The following is a 16,217-nucleotide window of genomic DNA, read 5'->3' as shown; positions in this document are numbered from 1 at the left end:
GTAATCCTAGATACTCAAGAGGCTGAGATCTGAGGATTGTGGTTCAAAGCCAGCCCAGGCATGAAAGTCCCCATGAGACTCTTACCTCCAATTAACCGCTCAAACTGATAGAGTGCTAGTCTTGAGCAAAAGAGCTCAGGGACAGAGCCCTGAATTCGAGCACCATGACCAAAATAAACAAATAAGTAAATAAATAAGCAAATGAAACAAAGAACACAATTTGAAGAGGTAGAACAAAATAAAAGAAGACAATTTGCTTAACATTATCTCATGTGGTCGTATGTACATGGCCTTTGACTTTTTCTGTTTGTCCTAGACATGTACTAGTCACTGAAAACAAGGGAAACCATGGGACCTATGTTTCTTTGGGCCTGGCTTACTTCACTCAATATAATTTTTTCCAAGTCTTTCCATTTCCTAACAAAAGAGGCAATGCCATTTTTTTCTGATGGAGGCATAGAATTCCATTGCATATATCACATTTTCTTGATTCATTCATCTACTGAGGGGCATCTGGGTTGGTACCATATCTTAGCTATAGTGAATAATGCTGCAATAAACATGGTTGTGCTGGTAGCTTTAGTATGACCTTGTTTGTGATCATTTGGATAAATGCTCTAAAGTGGCATTGCTGGGTCATAAGGGAGCTCTATGTGGAGTCTTTTGATGAGCAAAATGTACCCCAAAACAGGGACACAAGAGGTTATTTTCTTTCTTTCTTGCAGGTGTTTCTAATGTATTTACAATGCATTATGTGATTCTTTTGTTTCTATTGTAAGTTCTTCCCCCATGGTAAAACCCCTATTTTCACTGGATTTTATATGGGTGTTCTGCATCTTGTATATATAATTTTGTAATTGGGGGAGGGGAAGGGATATTGCAGAAAGCTTAATTGGGGATGCAGGCTGACCCACTGTGATGACGAGATGTGCAGGACACTATATTGAAAACGAACATTACAAAGTCAGGATGGGGGCGGGACGAGTTGGGGAGGTGGAGAGGGAAGTGATGGTAGGGGTAAAATAAAGGAAGAGGTAACAATGCTCGCTATGAAATGTACTGATTACCCTACTCATGTAACTGTTACCCCTCTGTACAACATTTTTATAATAAAAGAAGAAGTCAAAAGCAGTCTTGGCTTAATTTAGAGGGTACATCTAAAATAATAACAATAATAATACATTCTTATTGTAATTCAATTATTTAAAGTCCTCATACTGAACTCACCAGAGAAAACTAAAAATAGAGTTTGTTTTACAATATGAATAAAAACTAGCAACCTATTCAATTTTCAAGTATTAGTTTCAAGTATTGGTATTAGTTTCTTCTTATATCCAGGAGTAAGTACAGCAGACAATGTTTTCTCATAAAAACAAGAGGCTCTAAAATATTACCTTACTAATAAAGCATACACTTTGAGAACAAGCTCAGAAGTTTCAGCTATAAAGCAAAATTTAATGTGAATCTTCTCCTCAGTGAGCAAATGGAAGCACCTAACAGATACTTGAAAATATGAAGGAGAACATTATAATGTTTGTTTTCACCATTTGATTAGAAGGCAGCAAAATCGTTACCCTGTGGGTTTTATATCTTTTGATTACATATATAAAGTTTTAACGACAAGCTTTCTATATGGTTTTGTCTACCTTTAGATGAAGCATAATTGGGTAATGATAAGGTATAGGTAGCTCGTATTTTGTATCTGACTCTAAAGTGAGAGAGGTAAATGGTACAGAAGAAACTAGGGAAGGCACCATCATTTTGTTGGGATCGTAATATGATTTTATTTCTTCTCATACCTCACTGTCTAAAATGCTAAATAGTTTAATTTGCGATTGAAATAAAAAAGAAGTAGCATAATAAAATAAAATCTAAAAAGGTTTGAACTCAACTATGAAATAAATAGATAAGCAAAGGAAAAACCTCTTTGGGAAATTCTCCCTGGAGATACTTAAGAGCAAGATAAATGCCCATCTGTCGAGAATAGTTTTAGTGTGGCTTGCTTGGGGGAAGGGGGATAAAATCTGCTAATCGGCAAGATTTCCACTGCATCAATTTCAGATGGCAATGATGCTGCCCTGAGCATATTTAGCCAGTCTACAAGACAAAAGTGAGTTCTCTCATTGGAAAGTTTGTGGAAACTGGAATTTACTGAGAAGGCCTGAATGTGGCAAATCCAAGAAACCTGCTAGAGCACACAGGACTGGGCTTTAAGTCAGTGTGATACTAAATATGTCCTGGGTGTATTTTCTCATCTTATCTCTGAATAACTGTATAGTAGTTATCAGCACACACTGCAGTTCTAGCCAACTTTCTAATTTCCATGCTAGGCTGATAAATAGAGCATAGATCCTCTCTTTTTTTTTTCCCCACTGCAGAGTAGTGTTACTACAATCAGTGGTATTTTGGGGTGGCATGGTATTGGAATTGGAACTCAGTGCCTAGCACTGAGTAGGCTGGCTTGCTTAGCACTGTTGCCCAACCACGTAAGCCATGCCTCCAGTCCAGCATTTACATGTTTTGGAAAATGAAACCTCATGAAATTTTTCTGTCCGAATGGTGTTTTACCCAGTCATTGCTTGTCAATTTACAGTCACGTGTATAATAATAATAATAATAATAATAATGTGTGAATTAAAATTTACTCTCAGATTTTCTCTCTCTCTATATATATATGTATAGTTTTGTTTTATAAGGCTGAAAGGTATGGCAAGCCTCATGGGATAAGAACTATTTTTAATGATATAGCATTTTTATTAATTTAGAATACAAAGGAAGGTTTCATTGTTATATTTCAATATCTTTTACAATATATTCCAATCAATCTCATCTTCTCACTATTTTTAATCATATAACATCAATTTTAAATGCAAAATGCCATAGTAGTCTAGTTCTTTAGCCTACTTAGTTAAAGCTGTTATGGTGTGGTATTGCTATGTTGCCTCTCATACAGTTGGATGGACACAATGAGAATAGGAGCAATAAATGGTATATTTTGCTCACTTTCTTTATTCAGCATCCATACAGATTCCTAACCCCATTTGTCCATGGAAATGCAAGTCTCCGAAGTATTATATAAATTATACTCTATAAAATTTCCTCCAAATGCTTCTTAGGATTCATAGTGCTTTGTTTAATATATATATATATATATATATATATATATATATATATATACACATATATTTTCAATTTGTTACACACACTCCTCTATAGTTTGTGTTGAATCTTTCTACCCATCCAAAATCCTGAAATGTGGCCTCAGATAACCTCCTTAATAAATCTTAACTTTCTCAACTCATTCTTATCTACATGTACATAACAACCAACCTTCTTAGGTTCTTTCCTATATTTATTTTCATTTTCTTTCCCCAAGCATTCCATGATAACAACAAGCAATACTCTGAACTTTTCTCCCCCTTCAATCCCTATACTATTTAATGTCTTGTCTAAAATTAATGGTCTTATATATGCATATATTGCAATATCTAGTGTGTTTTTCCTGTGTTGTAGTTCTAGGTCAAATTGATTCATAATAGAACAAATATTATTATTTATTCATTAGAGTCTAATGAATCCTCTTTTTGTACACATTTTTAGGAATAATTTCCAGGCATTGACTAGTTAAATATTACAGAATGAAATACTATATTGTCACAATATTTTACTATTTTGAAAGGTCTTTCATTTCCTGAACAATCACAACAAATTGAAACAACTGTTATATTCATTTTATAAAATTGAATAACGAGGCTTAATGAAGTTGACTGCTTATATCTAAACACAAAATGTAACAAAAGCATTTGGAGAATGCAACGTCAAACTCATCTCCTGGTGTACATCATAACATTCTTTAAATTGGGAGACTCTGTGCCTCAGAGGAAATAAACCATTTAAAAATACACTTCTTAGAGCAATTGGCTCTCATCTCACTTTAATCTCTAAACTTGTTTTAAATTTTAAATGAAGAATAAATAGGGACAAATCCCTCACAACTGATCTTTCCCCTCAAATAAATCCTTCAATATGGAGGAAGTGCTTTTTATACACTTGGGAATATCTGAACAGCTGACCTAAAAAAAGTTGAATATTACTTGTTTTAAAAACTTAGAGATAATTGCAAATGAAATTTCTAAGGAGTACTTACCTATAGTCATTGTTATAGTTCTTATAAAAACATAAAAGCAATGTGGGTAGGTGTGATGGAACAATTTTATGCCACTGTAGTTAGATAAAATATAAAGTGACAGATTTGGCTAGCCTGATTCTATCTTCAGAGTTTTTCACGTCCTAGCTATTGAAGAAAAAAATCCTTTTAACTTGAGTGCTCATAAAATCCTAGGGTCAAAATTTTAATGGCCCCATGGTCTAGCCACTTACACATTTATACTTATAAGCCTGCAGTTTTCTGTTTTAATCTGTATATTTCGAAAATAGATGCTTAGTACAAAGCCCGTTTATACGGAAGAGAAGATGTAAAGGCTGACATCTGTGGCTTTATAAACACAAGTCTTCATTGGCAGGGAAAGCAGCTGTCTCACTTTCACTACTAGAAGAAAGAGCACTGGATTCCACGATGGAGAAGTCTTGAATATAAGTTAATTCTTCAAGAAGTACTGGCTGTGTTTTTATTACTAGCTAAGAATGATTGGGTTGTGATCACTTCAGCAGACAGGAGCTTTTCTTTCTTTATATCCACTATTATTGCAAAAGCTAAGGGAAAAAAATTATGTCCTAATGTTCAGAGTTCACTGAAGACAGCAATCTTTAAAGATTACTGTGCGATATTAACATCTGTAAAGACAGGTTTTGACAATGTGAGGACTGTCATTGAGAACCCAAATTCTATGGGTAGCTGAAGAGCTATAGGCATTCAAAAGATACTTCTAACACAAGAAAACAGATAAATATTTATCAATGAACAATAAACAATGTACTCTATTTTCTTTTTAATCAGAAGATAAACACATCTTCTTCCAGGAAATGGGAGGGAAAAAGATATGGAAAAAAACCCTACTGGAACAGGATCTAGGTATTTATTAAAAATGTTGACCTAAAAGCTCTTAAAAGAAAACTCAAAACCTGAAATGATTTGTTTTAGGTATCTATAACAAAAAAACATTATCTAGACTTTCTAGAACAATTATTCATATTCTGCACTTCCAATAAGAACCAACAGAATCAGAAAAGGGAGTAACTGAAACCAACCAGCATAGGGGAAGAGAAATGTATCAAAAACAGCTTTTCAAAAATGGTGCCATTGATTTCTAAAGATTAATCACAGCTTTATATGTATTCAAATGTTTTTTTTTCTTTCATGCGATTGTTTCTAACACATTTATAAGATGATTTCTTTGTTGCTTTGTATGTCCCTCCCCCATGGTGTAACCCTTGCTTTCACTGTATTTGATGTCGGTATAATTTGTGGAGGGGAAGGGGAAAAACAAATCGTTTAAATAGGGATACAGGTGGACCCATTGCAACAATGAGATGTACAAGTCATTATGTTGAAAAATGAACTTTATAACTTTGGTGCGGGCGGGGGGGGGGAGCGGGGAAGATTGGGGAGGGGGGCGAGGGGAGGATGGAAGGGGATAGTAAGGAGAAACAAAGGAGGAGGCTACAATGCTTGATAAGAAATGTACTCATTATCTTATCTTGCCCATGTAATTGTAACCCCTCTGTACAGTATTTTCACAATAAAAAAATTTAAAAAAAAGAATAAATTTGGTAAAAAAAAATGGTTTCCAGATTCTTCTAAAATAAGATTCTTTTCAAATGTCAAACATATATATATATATATATATATATATATATATATAATACTATTACAATGTCTTAGAAGCAAGTCAAACACAAATATTTACCACATTTCTCTTGGTATTTTTGAAAAAATATAAAATTAACTTTTAAAAGATATAATTTAAAACTATCAAAAATGGAAGAAAAAGTATGTATACTTACAAATTTTTAATGTCAACTGCCCCTCGGAAAGCCTTCCTTGGAATGGCCTGAATTTGATTCTCACTGAGATCACTAAAAAAAAACAAAAAGCAAAAAAATGAGAATTTACGTCAGAAGATTTTACTTTAAAATGATTCTAACCGAAGTGTCAAGTGGTAGATATCAGCAATGCAGCAACAGAGAAAGAAACTATCGTAATTGTGTTCACAGCAATTAGTAGAAATCTGAAAGCTTGAAAAAAACCTATGTAGCTATAGAATATAGGTATATCAAATGAAAATATTTTACATTCTTACCAGAATAAAAGTAGTGAACCTTAATTTTATTTTGTCTATTGTAAATTGCTTTCCTAAAGTATACTTATATTACCTTTTCTTTGAGTTTATAATTGATTATTGTACTCTTTCAGAGTTGCCCCAATTCTGCAAAATGAAATATTACTTTAAAATAAACAATAAATTGCCCATAACTGTTGCTTTTGTTCTTGATATTTCTCCAAAATCACTGGCATCAATTAGCTTCTTAGAGAAGGCTGGGTAAAATGTGATAAAACCTTGGAAGTGTCATTAAGTTTCCACAGCACTTTAAGTAATCTTGAAAATGGAATATGGCTGCGCCAGTCCAACAATAAAACCAAGTTCCAATATGAAATATTAATAGTAGGCTGATTTAAAACTTTCTTTAAATAATTCTATTATAACCATAAATGCAAAACTGTCTATTTTCACATTTTAATTTAATTAAAAAATGCATTTTAATCAAAGAGAAAAGCATTCTTTGAGTTGAGATGAGAAGTTTGCAAAAATCACTCATTACAGAATGGATCGTTATTTTCCCTTCAGATTCCAAAGAGAGATAATTCTATTAGCTCACACAGTATTATTAGCTTTATCAAGTAGGATTCAACACATACATGTTAAATAAAAATAGAAATTTCCCTTCTAGTAAACTCTTTTTTAAAATGTTATCATATAGCAGAAAGTGGAAATAACAAATAAATTGCCAAATTTGCAATGGTAGTACTAAACTACCCTTATTAAGAGAACTGACTTTTCACAAAATAGATGAAGTTACTGACCACGAGTATGTAGCAGATGAAAATGAAGTGATTTTCCGGCATGTGAAAAGGACCTGGCGAGATGTATCTACGACATCCTTCTCATGAAGCTACCAAGGCATAGTGATTGCAATTCGCACACTTGTAGCCACAGGAACACAAGAGAAAACTGACAGCTGTGGAGATTTAGTGTGTGGTCCTGACCTCATTAGCACCAAATTCTGTATAACTAAGATTTGCTTTTATGCCCCAATATCCTCAATGTTCCAATAAAAATAAGTTCGCTAAGCAACTTGTAAAGAAATGTGAATTATTTAGACAGAAGGTCTTTTGCAAGGACCTGGAAATGTCCTCTATCAAGTTGTAAATTTACAATTTGTGCTTATGTTGGAGTTAAGACAGGCATCCATTTCCTGAGCCATGTAGCTTTATACTGCTTTCAATAGTTCCAAAACATCCCTATGAGTAATAAAACTTCATTTCCTTAAAGATTGCTTATTTCTCCAGCTTGTCATTGATTTGGACTGACTTCCTTCCTTTTTAAAATTACATTTAGTTAAGAATATTTAACAATATATATATACACACATACACACACACACACACACACACACACACACATACTAAAAAGCTTGATGGCAGAAACAATATTCAGGAGACTAAGGAGCAGAGTTTGGAGAGAGAGAAATCAGAAACGGTAAGAAATTAGGAGGAAGAAATGATTGCACTCAAGCAAATATGTTCTACCGTGTACCTTGTCAACCATAAGTCACATTGTTGCTGTGTTTCCTTGCCAGCCTCATGTTTTTGAATCTTTCCCTTCCATGTCTTTTCAGACAAAGAATGCTTCAGAGCTTTTAGATGAGTAAAAATGGCAGTGATGTGCACTTCAAATCTTGGCTGTTCCCAGCCTCTGCTGCCTCCACTCCCCCCACCCCCCCAGCTGGGACCACTTCAGTCCCCACCTGCAACCTCAGTTATGGAGTTAGGTTCTCAACTGGGGCCAGTGAGTGAGAAGAAGATCAGGGAGATGACTTTAGCTGGCTCCCCGAAACATCACTGACAAACCTTCAAAGGCAGGTCAGGTCACTAGGCCTGAATTTATTTTCATCTTTCTGATTACCTTTGGAAGACTCCTAGGGTACAGAAAAGCTTTCTCCGGCTAGTATTGACCAATCTTGTTTCTTCACAAATGCACGGACATTTGTCAGGCTCATAGCCCTAATTCCCCTAGGGATAATACTTTGTGTGTGGCTTCATGGCCTGAGCGGACAGCGCCCCAGACAAGTGCTATGAGCTCTCAGATTTAGTGCCTAGACGATCCACACGGAGGCCAGGATTCCAGTCCCTTCAGTAAAGTGTTTACCTGGGGAAGAACAACCTGACATATTTTCTGTACCTATCCTTTGCCATAGATGATGTTTTAAAAATATTTTAGCCCAATTAAAGTGTGCTTGCTTTCATCCTTATAAACCTCTTGTAAAATAAGTAGGTTATCTTGATTTCACAGGAAAGAAAACAAAGCTTTGAAAGTGCTACACAAAGAACTAAAATAAGTGAGAAGAGAGGGACTACCCGCAACACTGGGCAGGTAGGAGAGCCATTTTGGAGTGTAATGGTTATGAGTGTGAAAATCTTTCTGTATGATGGAGGGATGTACTCCTCAAGTGTTTGGAGGGTGGCTGACTGAGGCAATGTTCCAAATAAAAGCGGATCTGATTTGGACCTTGTTGAAAAGTGTTTATGCACGCAATTCCTCAGCCTCCAGTGCTGAGGAAGAGGGGAATAGGTGGTGAGTAGTACTATTTCAAAGAAAAGCAGAATTCCAGAGCATTTAGAGGCTTAGACTTAGGAGACCCAGACTCCCTGAGAGTATATTCCAGCACTGCTATCTATTAACCATGTGTCTTCGACTCTGTGCCTTGGTATTTTCAACTATGAAATAGTACAATAATAACGCCTTGTAAGACTGTTCGGCGAATTTGGTTCATTTATACTGGGAAAGCGTTTAAAACATGCCTGGCACAGCTAGTGCTACCGGCTCATGCTTATCATTCTAGGTAATAGAATGCTGAGATCTAAAGATCACACTTGCAAGTCAGCTGGGGCAGAAAAGTCTATGATGCTTATCTGCTGGAAATGGAGCTATGGCTCAAGGGCTAGAGTGCTGGCCTTGAGTAAAACAGCCAAGAGAGAATGGCAAGGTCCTGAAGTCAAGCCTTAGTATTGCGACCAAAAAAAAAAAAAACCAAATAAATAAAAAGATCTGGGAAACAGTAAACACCATCGGTGATTGTTTACACACTAGTGATTGGTTGTTGGCCCCATGTGTTGTGCCTGTACTACTCCTTGAAGATCACTGAAGGCACTGACAGCATTGCTAATAGAAGGAGATTGTTCTGTGAACTGTATAGAATGAGCAAAATGAGTCCGAGCTACTGCGTTAGCTACAGGAGCTGCCAAGAGAGGAGTCTGGAATTACATCACTAGGCAATAGAGTGTAAAAACTTGTTTCAGAGGAAAGAAATGGTCTGATTGGAGTTGATTTTTAGGAAGATTAATCTGGAAATTGAATTTCAGAGCAGGCAGGGTTAATGACCAGAGCAGTGGTGTTGGAAGGTGTTTGACAGACAGTGGTCTCTGGAGCTCAAGGTAAATTTTTTTGGAGAACATTAAGCAATAGAATCGGGAGTTGCGCCCAGTTCCAAATATAAGGTCTTCAAGGCAAGTTAAGGTGACTGTCATCTTGGGACGCGCGAGCTTGGAACCACTTGAGTTTTCTAAGTAAGGAAATAACGAAGTGAGAAGCGGGGAAATGATATGTGCATTAATGAGACTAAAATGATTCGACTAAACTGGCTAAGGGTTTATCACAAATGCTCAGTCATCACATAGAATTTTCTTCAGATTATTTTTAAAAAAGACAGCATCGAACCCCTTGAACTTGAAAGGCTAACTTTATTCATTATCTGAGAAGGCAAAGTAGTGAGACTGGCCAGCCAATCGTTCCCACTGGAAGCTAATTACTTCAGCAAAGAGATGAATGACCTAAAAGTAAAGCACTCCCAAAGAGCGAAGAGCTTGCATTGTTGATATTTGCACTGCTGGAAAGACACAGACCCCAGGAAGCCCTACACCTGACAGGAATCCTCATGGCCAATCCCAGGAGCTCAAAAAAAAAAAAATCAGGATGATTGGCAGTAAAGAACCTCATGTAATTACTAGAGTTCTTTTTTCTGTGTGTGGTTTTGCACATTGAACTTAGGGCGCCTTGCACTTTCTAGACCACCATTCTACCACGTAGGCTACACCCACCCCTTTTTAAATTTAGTTTGTGTTTCAGATAACATCTCACAATAACTGTGCCTAAGTCAGTCTCTTAACCACGATCCCTCAACCTCTGCCTTGAACTGCTGTGAATAAAGTCATGAGCCACCACTCCAAGCAGTTCTGTTTCCTTTACAGTGTGCTGTATAGCCCCATCGGAACTGATGCCTCTTGTTACACATGCTGTTTCTTCTACATAGGTCTTTTCTTCTCCAGGTCTTTACGTATCCTTTTATCAATGAGGTACTTTGATCATTCTTTGTCAGATGTGTGAATGAGCTCTTGTTAAGATATGGTTGGGGATGATCCATTATTGATTTTTTTTTTTTTATTGCTAGGACCCTGAAGCTCCTTCTAATACTGAGCATCTAACATTTTCTGGAACATAGTAAAAGCAGACACATTTTTCTTCTAATCTCTAGGACACTTGAATACCAGTGCTACCAGATCTGAATAAAAAGTATTGAAGAAAATTTTCTTACAGCATAAGGACAACATTTGTACTATTCCACTGACATTTAAGTATAAATAATAGTATACCTAGAAATTAAAGAAGATAATACTCAAAGCTAACATTTACTGAGCAATCACTACGGGGAAGATAGCACACCTTGCTCGACTTGTTTCTACAGTCACATCAAGATGGACTCTTTCAGTCTCATTTTGGAGATGAGGACTTGAGGTTTAGGGAGATTACATAATTTACCTGTGAACATGACTCTAGATGCTCTGCAGCTGGGATGAGTTTCACTCACTATTCTGCAAACCACAAAATGCTAACAATGAGCATATTGCCTCTTACTACTAAAAGCAGCTTCTGTAGAAATGCAGCACTATGCCATTGTCATTCAATCATTCTGCAACTGTAATTTCAAAGTACAGCCTAAGGATCACCCATAACAATCATCTAGAGAGAGTTTTTTGGGAAACAGATGTTTGAACTTCACTCTTGAAATATTAGGCAGAATCTGTAGTAGAGAGGTTGACTGGTCCAATTAATCGCTGCACATTGAACTATATTCTCTCCTTTTAATTTTATCTCCATGACAGCTGTGCAGTGCATTTAAGACGTGTCAAGTGTTGCTAACAGAATATGTCTAGATGACATGCAGAGCTCTTGTTTTGTTTTGGGCTAGGGATACAACTAAGAGAATAAGGAAGGCATGGGAACCCACTTGTACAATCCCAGTTATTCTGCAGGCAGAAGCAGAAGAAACAAGGACCTTGGAAAAGTTAATAAAAGAGACTTTATTTCAAAAACAAAATACAAACAAAATGGTCAGAGACGTAGCTTAACTAAAGAGGTTAGAACACTTGCCAACCATCTGTGAGGGCCATGATTCAATTCAATCCCTAGAACCACAAAACAAAAGAAAATAGATGTATTTTCCCTATATTCTTGTTGACATAGAGCCCAAGAAATATTAAAAATCTTTGTATTTTTGTATAACATATATATGTGTGAGTGCATATGTGAGAACAAACTCAATATTTAAATACATACATACAGAGATGACTTAGGTATATATCTTATTGAATCTTACTACATGTAATATAGGCAAGAAAACTTAAATTATTACGAACTAAGAAAGCTTATTTGGTATTTAGAAATGCCCAAATGGCCATCAATATAAAACAATTTCATATTGTGAATCCTGGCGATATTGTCAAGTACTCACTTGAGACATTATTATTCCCTTCAAAGAAGAAGAAGGAAGAAGAGAAAGAGGAGGAGGAGGAGGAGGAGGAGGAGGAGGAGGAGGAGGAGGAGGAGGAGGAGGAGGAGGAGGAAGAGGAGGAGGAGGAGGAGGAGGAGGAGGAGGAGGAGGAGGAAAGGAGGGAAGGAAGGAAGAAGAAAGGAAGGAAGGAGGGAGGGAGGGAGGGTGGGAGGGAGAGAGGAAAAGAAAGGAAAGAGGCAGGGAAAGGGAAAAGGAAAAAGAGAAAGGGAGGACGGGAAGGAGGGAGGAGGCATATGTGGGGCTAATGTGCAAATGTGTTTATGTCACACATTTCTTATATATTTCTTTAACCTTTCTATTTCTAAAAAATTCAGGTGACTTTCTGAAGCATTGTTTCTTTCTGATTGGGGTCTGTAAGGGTTCGAGAAGGTAGAATGTCATCTGCCCATGTGGAAGCTGAAACACCACATCAGCATTGAACAAAGAGTCAAGGCTGCAGTGCTGCGATTTTATTACCCACGACGTATGGTTTCTAGTTGAGTATCCCATTAACCTTAGAGTGCAATGATATCATTTTAATTATATAAATTGAAACAGCAATGTATAATACCTATATCATGTAAAAATGGATTTACTTTATGTGAAAGTGTCTAAACTATCTTTTAGTACGAAGCAATAAATTTGCTTTAGATGGCATTCCTGGCTGTAAATTTAATTACTGGTAATTTTATTTTCCTCCACAGTTTAACCTCTCTTAGAGACTGACCGAGAATACCATAAATCTGTACTTCCATGAACTACTTTGGAAACTACTGAGTAATGATAAATGAGTAGTGGCACAGATTTTTACTTTAAAAAGTAAAGACATATAAATCTAGATAAGAAATAATGATTCCTACATGTCAATATCATCATAGTGTAAATTCCTTGTGTCTAAAAGGCATATTATTTACATAAGGAAATAGTTTTTTGTTCTGATTTCTAATCAATTGCATGGAAAATGTTTCTTTGTGTTTTGGGTATTCAAATAACTGAGTGGAGTGAGAGATTTAAATGAACAAATGTGAATTTAACATGAGAGGCAGATGTTTGCAAAACGTTAAGAGAAAGGCCAGTATATACATACATTAGTTGGGAATTGATAGAGAGGGGTTTAGGGATATAAGTAAATGCTTTATTATTCATCTGTACTTTCTCTACAAAGTAGCTATTTCTAAAGGGAGTAACATTTCAACATAAATTCTAATGTTGACTACACCTGGTGAAATGGCCACATCTCCACGTGAAGAGAGAACAGAAAGGGTAGAACATGGATATAAGAGACATTCAAACCAGGGCATCTGGATCCACATCTCCCTCTAAATGGCTTTGTAACAGGGACAAGCAGATTGACTTCTCTAAAGCTCCCTGCACCTGCAAAATGTTGATTGCTGCAGGCATCAAGCTTGAGGAAAGAAGAAATTTTCGATATTGCTAAGCGTGCCAATGAAAGCTCTGTGCAATTCTGCATATTGTTAACTCTTCATTTGGGGGTGAACTTGAGGACTTGCACTTACAGTATTACCCTGGATGTGCCCTTCATTAGTTCTATTAGCTTTGACCTTGAGATAGTTTTTTTAAATTTTGCTAAGCTTCAATTTCCCAATCTTTGTATTAGGCTAACATTTGAAACACATGTCATAAAGCTGCTGGGAAAATTAGATGAGATAGTCACATAATAATATCATTTGGTAGGTACTATATATTATCATTTTAATGTGGAAATACACCGAAACAAACAAGAGATTGGAAGATTTAGATTAAAAAAATAGCACACCAAATCATACCCGGAGAGTATATTTTCAGATAAAACAGAAGAGACTTTTCTTGTTTAAATATACTATTTGTGAATTATTCTGCTGTCCTTATCAATAAATACTTAAAACCAACCTCAGTAAGCTCTCAGTTATATTAAGATACATTTTAAATTCAGAAAATTTAAATTCATCATATTCCGTTTTGAATTACAAAACAGCATAGAAAGTTCATAACCCATATCCGGGCATGTCATAATGTTCTGAATGTAAAAAGCCATTTTATAAGTTTTGAAAGGCAAATCTAAGGTAATGCTTCCATTAAGAGAATAAATCATCCTTGATTATGCAGCTAGCAAATATTTTGAAGGGATTCAAAGTCACAGTTTCTGATATCATGGCGTTAGAAGTATATATGAAAGAGCAGCAGATAGAGAATCTGAAAGGCAACTTCCAGTTCAAAACTTGATGAGTGGTTCATGGGTAGGCCCGCATGGATTGGAGATCCTGGGGTACACATGTGGGAACCCCATTACCCCCACTGCTTACTGTGGCAGCACAGAAGCCAGATGCAAGGAAGGAGCGGAAGCAGTTAGTCTGCTTCCACGTTGATGGCCAGAAAGGAAATTTCCATAACACAGAGCATTCCAATAGGGAACTCAAAGGAATGACAGAGAATGATCTCCAAGGCAGAGATGAACAGTGAGATGGGAAGAGGAGAGAAAAAGTTATGTGTATGAGAGAGGTAGGTAAAAGAAGTGTGAATAAGAGGAAGAAATCATAAAAGACGGAGGGCGTGAAACCAATGAGAGAAATCTAAAGGAGTGGGAGCTGAACATCTCTCCTTTCTCAAGATTTCTAATTTTGTTCTTTTATGTAATGTATAGCAACATGTGAGGATTCTGAGACATTCCTTTAATTGCTTTGGTTCTATTATATATCTAAACCTAAAATGACACTGGCTGGATTGGTTGAGTTGGCAAAAGATGCTTACTATTTATGAGAAGAAAGTACAAATTCATTTTTCCCAATATACACATGGAACACAACCTTTGTATCCATCCACTTTGTATTGCTTATTTTTTGTCTGTGCATGCAATTAGAATGCTGCAGATTAGAAGATCATAAAGTTTTGCAATGAGAACACTGAACATATTCTACCTTGACCCTGTCAAAGGATGCCATTTCAATGAGAGAAAATTGACTTTACAATTAGAATGCCACTCAGACACTTTGTTCCTGTGCCAGTTGTCAATAAATATCTTAACCCATCATACTTTACAGAAACTCTTTTAATAATGCACGTTATAACATTTCACAGTTTAAGTTGATGAAGAACTCCATTGCAATACTCACAACCCTGCCATTTGCTTAAAATTCTATTTGGATGCCAGAATAAACCCAGACACAGTTTTGCTGTGTAAGCCAATCTACTAGCCTCTGAATCAATTCAGCCCAACAACTGCTCCAAAAAGGCACTTAAATCAATTTGCTACAAAGGTAGCGCATAAAATGACATATGCACAAACTGTACTTCGTCATTTTACACAGATAATTAACCCCAGTGGATTGAAGGCTCACATTTGAGTTCAGTGCTCTGTCTCAGTACATCTTTGTGAAGAACATCCATTGAAAAAATAATTTCAATACACACGTGCCATTTATGTGTGTAATACGAGAATAACCTTCAGAGTATGAATAACTTTCATTTTGTATGATTTCAGAACTTTATAAACCTTCACAAAATTCAATATATCTTTTTCTGACTTGTAGTATTTCTCTTAGGTACATTAACCACAAAAGAAACCATCCATAAAAGAAACAGTGTGAATTAACTGTTTTTTTTAAGTCAGTATATTTTTCCATGCTCAACTTGAATGAGCAGTTTCAAATCTATACCTCCTTCTCTCTTTTTTTTCCTATGTTATCCAGGTTACAAATATATAGTAGCCGTATACAAACTCCCATGAGACAAGTACAGATTCTTTTTTAGTCAGTCAGCTAGAAAGTCCTTTATAAAGTTGCTAAAACAAAAGTTTAGCTGATAATTTTTATTTATTTTTCTATAGTACTTTTTTATTGTAAAGGTGATATGCAGAGGGGGTTACAGTTATGTAAGTCAGGTACTGGGTACATTTCTTTCTGAAGAGTGTTACCTCCTCCCTTATTTTCTCCCAGTTTTCCCCCTCCAGAGCTCCCATTCCTGCCCAAGTTGTATAGTTCACTTCCAACACAGTGTCTAGTGAGTACTGCTGGTGAATTGGTTCAACCTTTGTCCCAGTGTTTCTGTGCTTCCCTTTCCCCTCCCCAAATCAGATAAATTTATATACAAGACAAAGGGTACAGAAATCAAAACAGGGACAGAAAGGGAATAAACCAAAGAAAAAAGAAAAGAAA

The 16,217-nt window shown here is 36.1% G+C and overlaps 1 protein-coding gene across 2 annotated transcripts in view; it reads right to left on the bottom strand.

The window, feature by feature from the left end:
• Slit2 (slit guidance ligand 2) overlaps positions 1–16,217 on the bottom strand; it is a 305,954-nt gene that overhangs the window by 113,396 nt on the left and 176,341 nt on the right. For both annotated transcript variants that reach the window (XM_042674753.1, XM_042674754.1), the window contains exon 5: positions 5,965–6,036. In XM_042674753.1, the coding sequence (XP_042530687.1) occupies positions 5,965–6,036 (72 nt within the window). The remainder of the gene's footprint in view (positions 1–5,964; positions 6,037–16,217) is intronic.

The sequence above is a fragment of the Dipodomys spectabilis genome, unplaced genomic scaffold (genome assembly GCF_019054845.1).
Source record: "Dipodomys spectabilis isolate Male_0828 unplaced genomic scaffold, ASM1905484v1 ptg000021l, whole genome shotgun sequence".
NCBI lineage: Eukaryota > Metazoa > Chordata > Mammalia > Rodentia > Heteromyidae > Dipodomys > Dipodomys spectabilis.
This window is presented reverse-complemented; position numbering and strand designations above follow the sequence as displayed.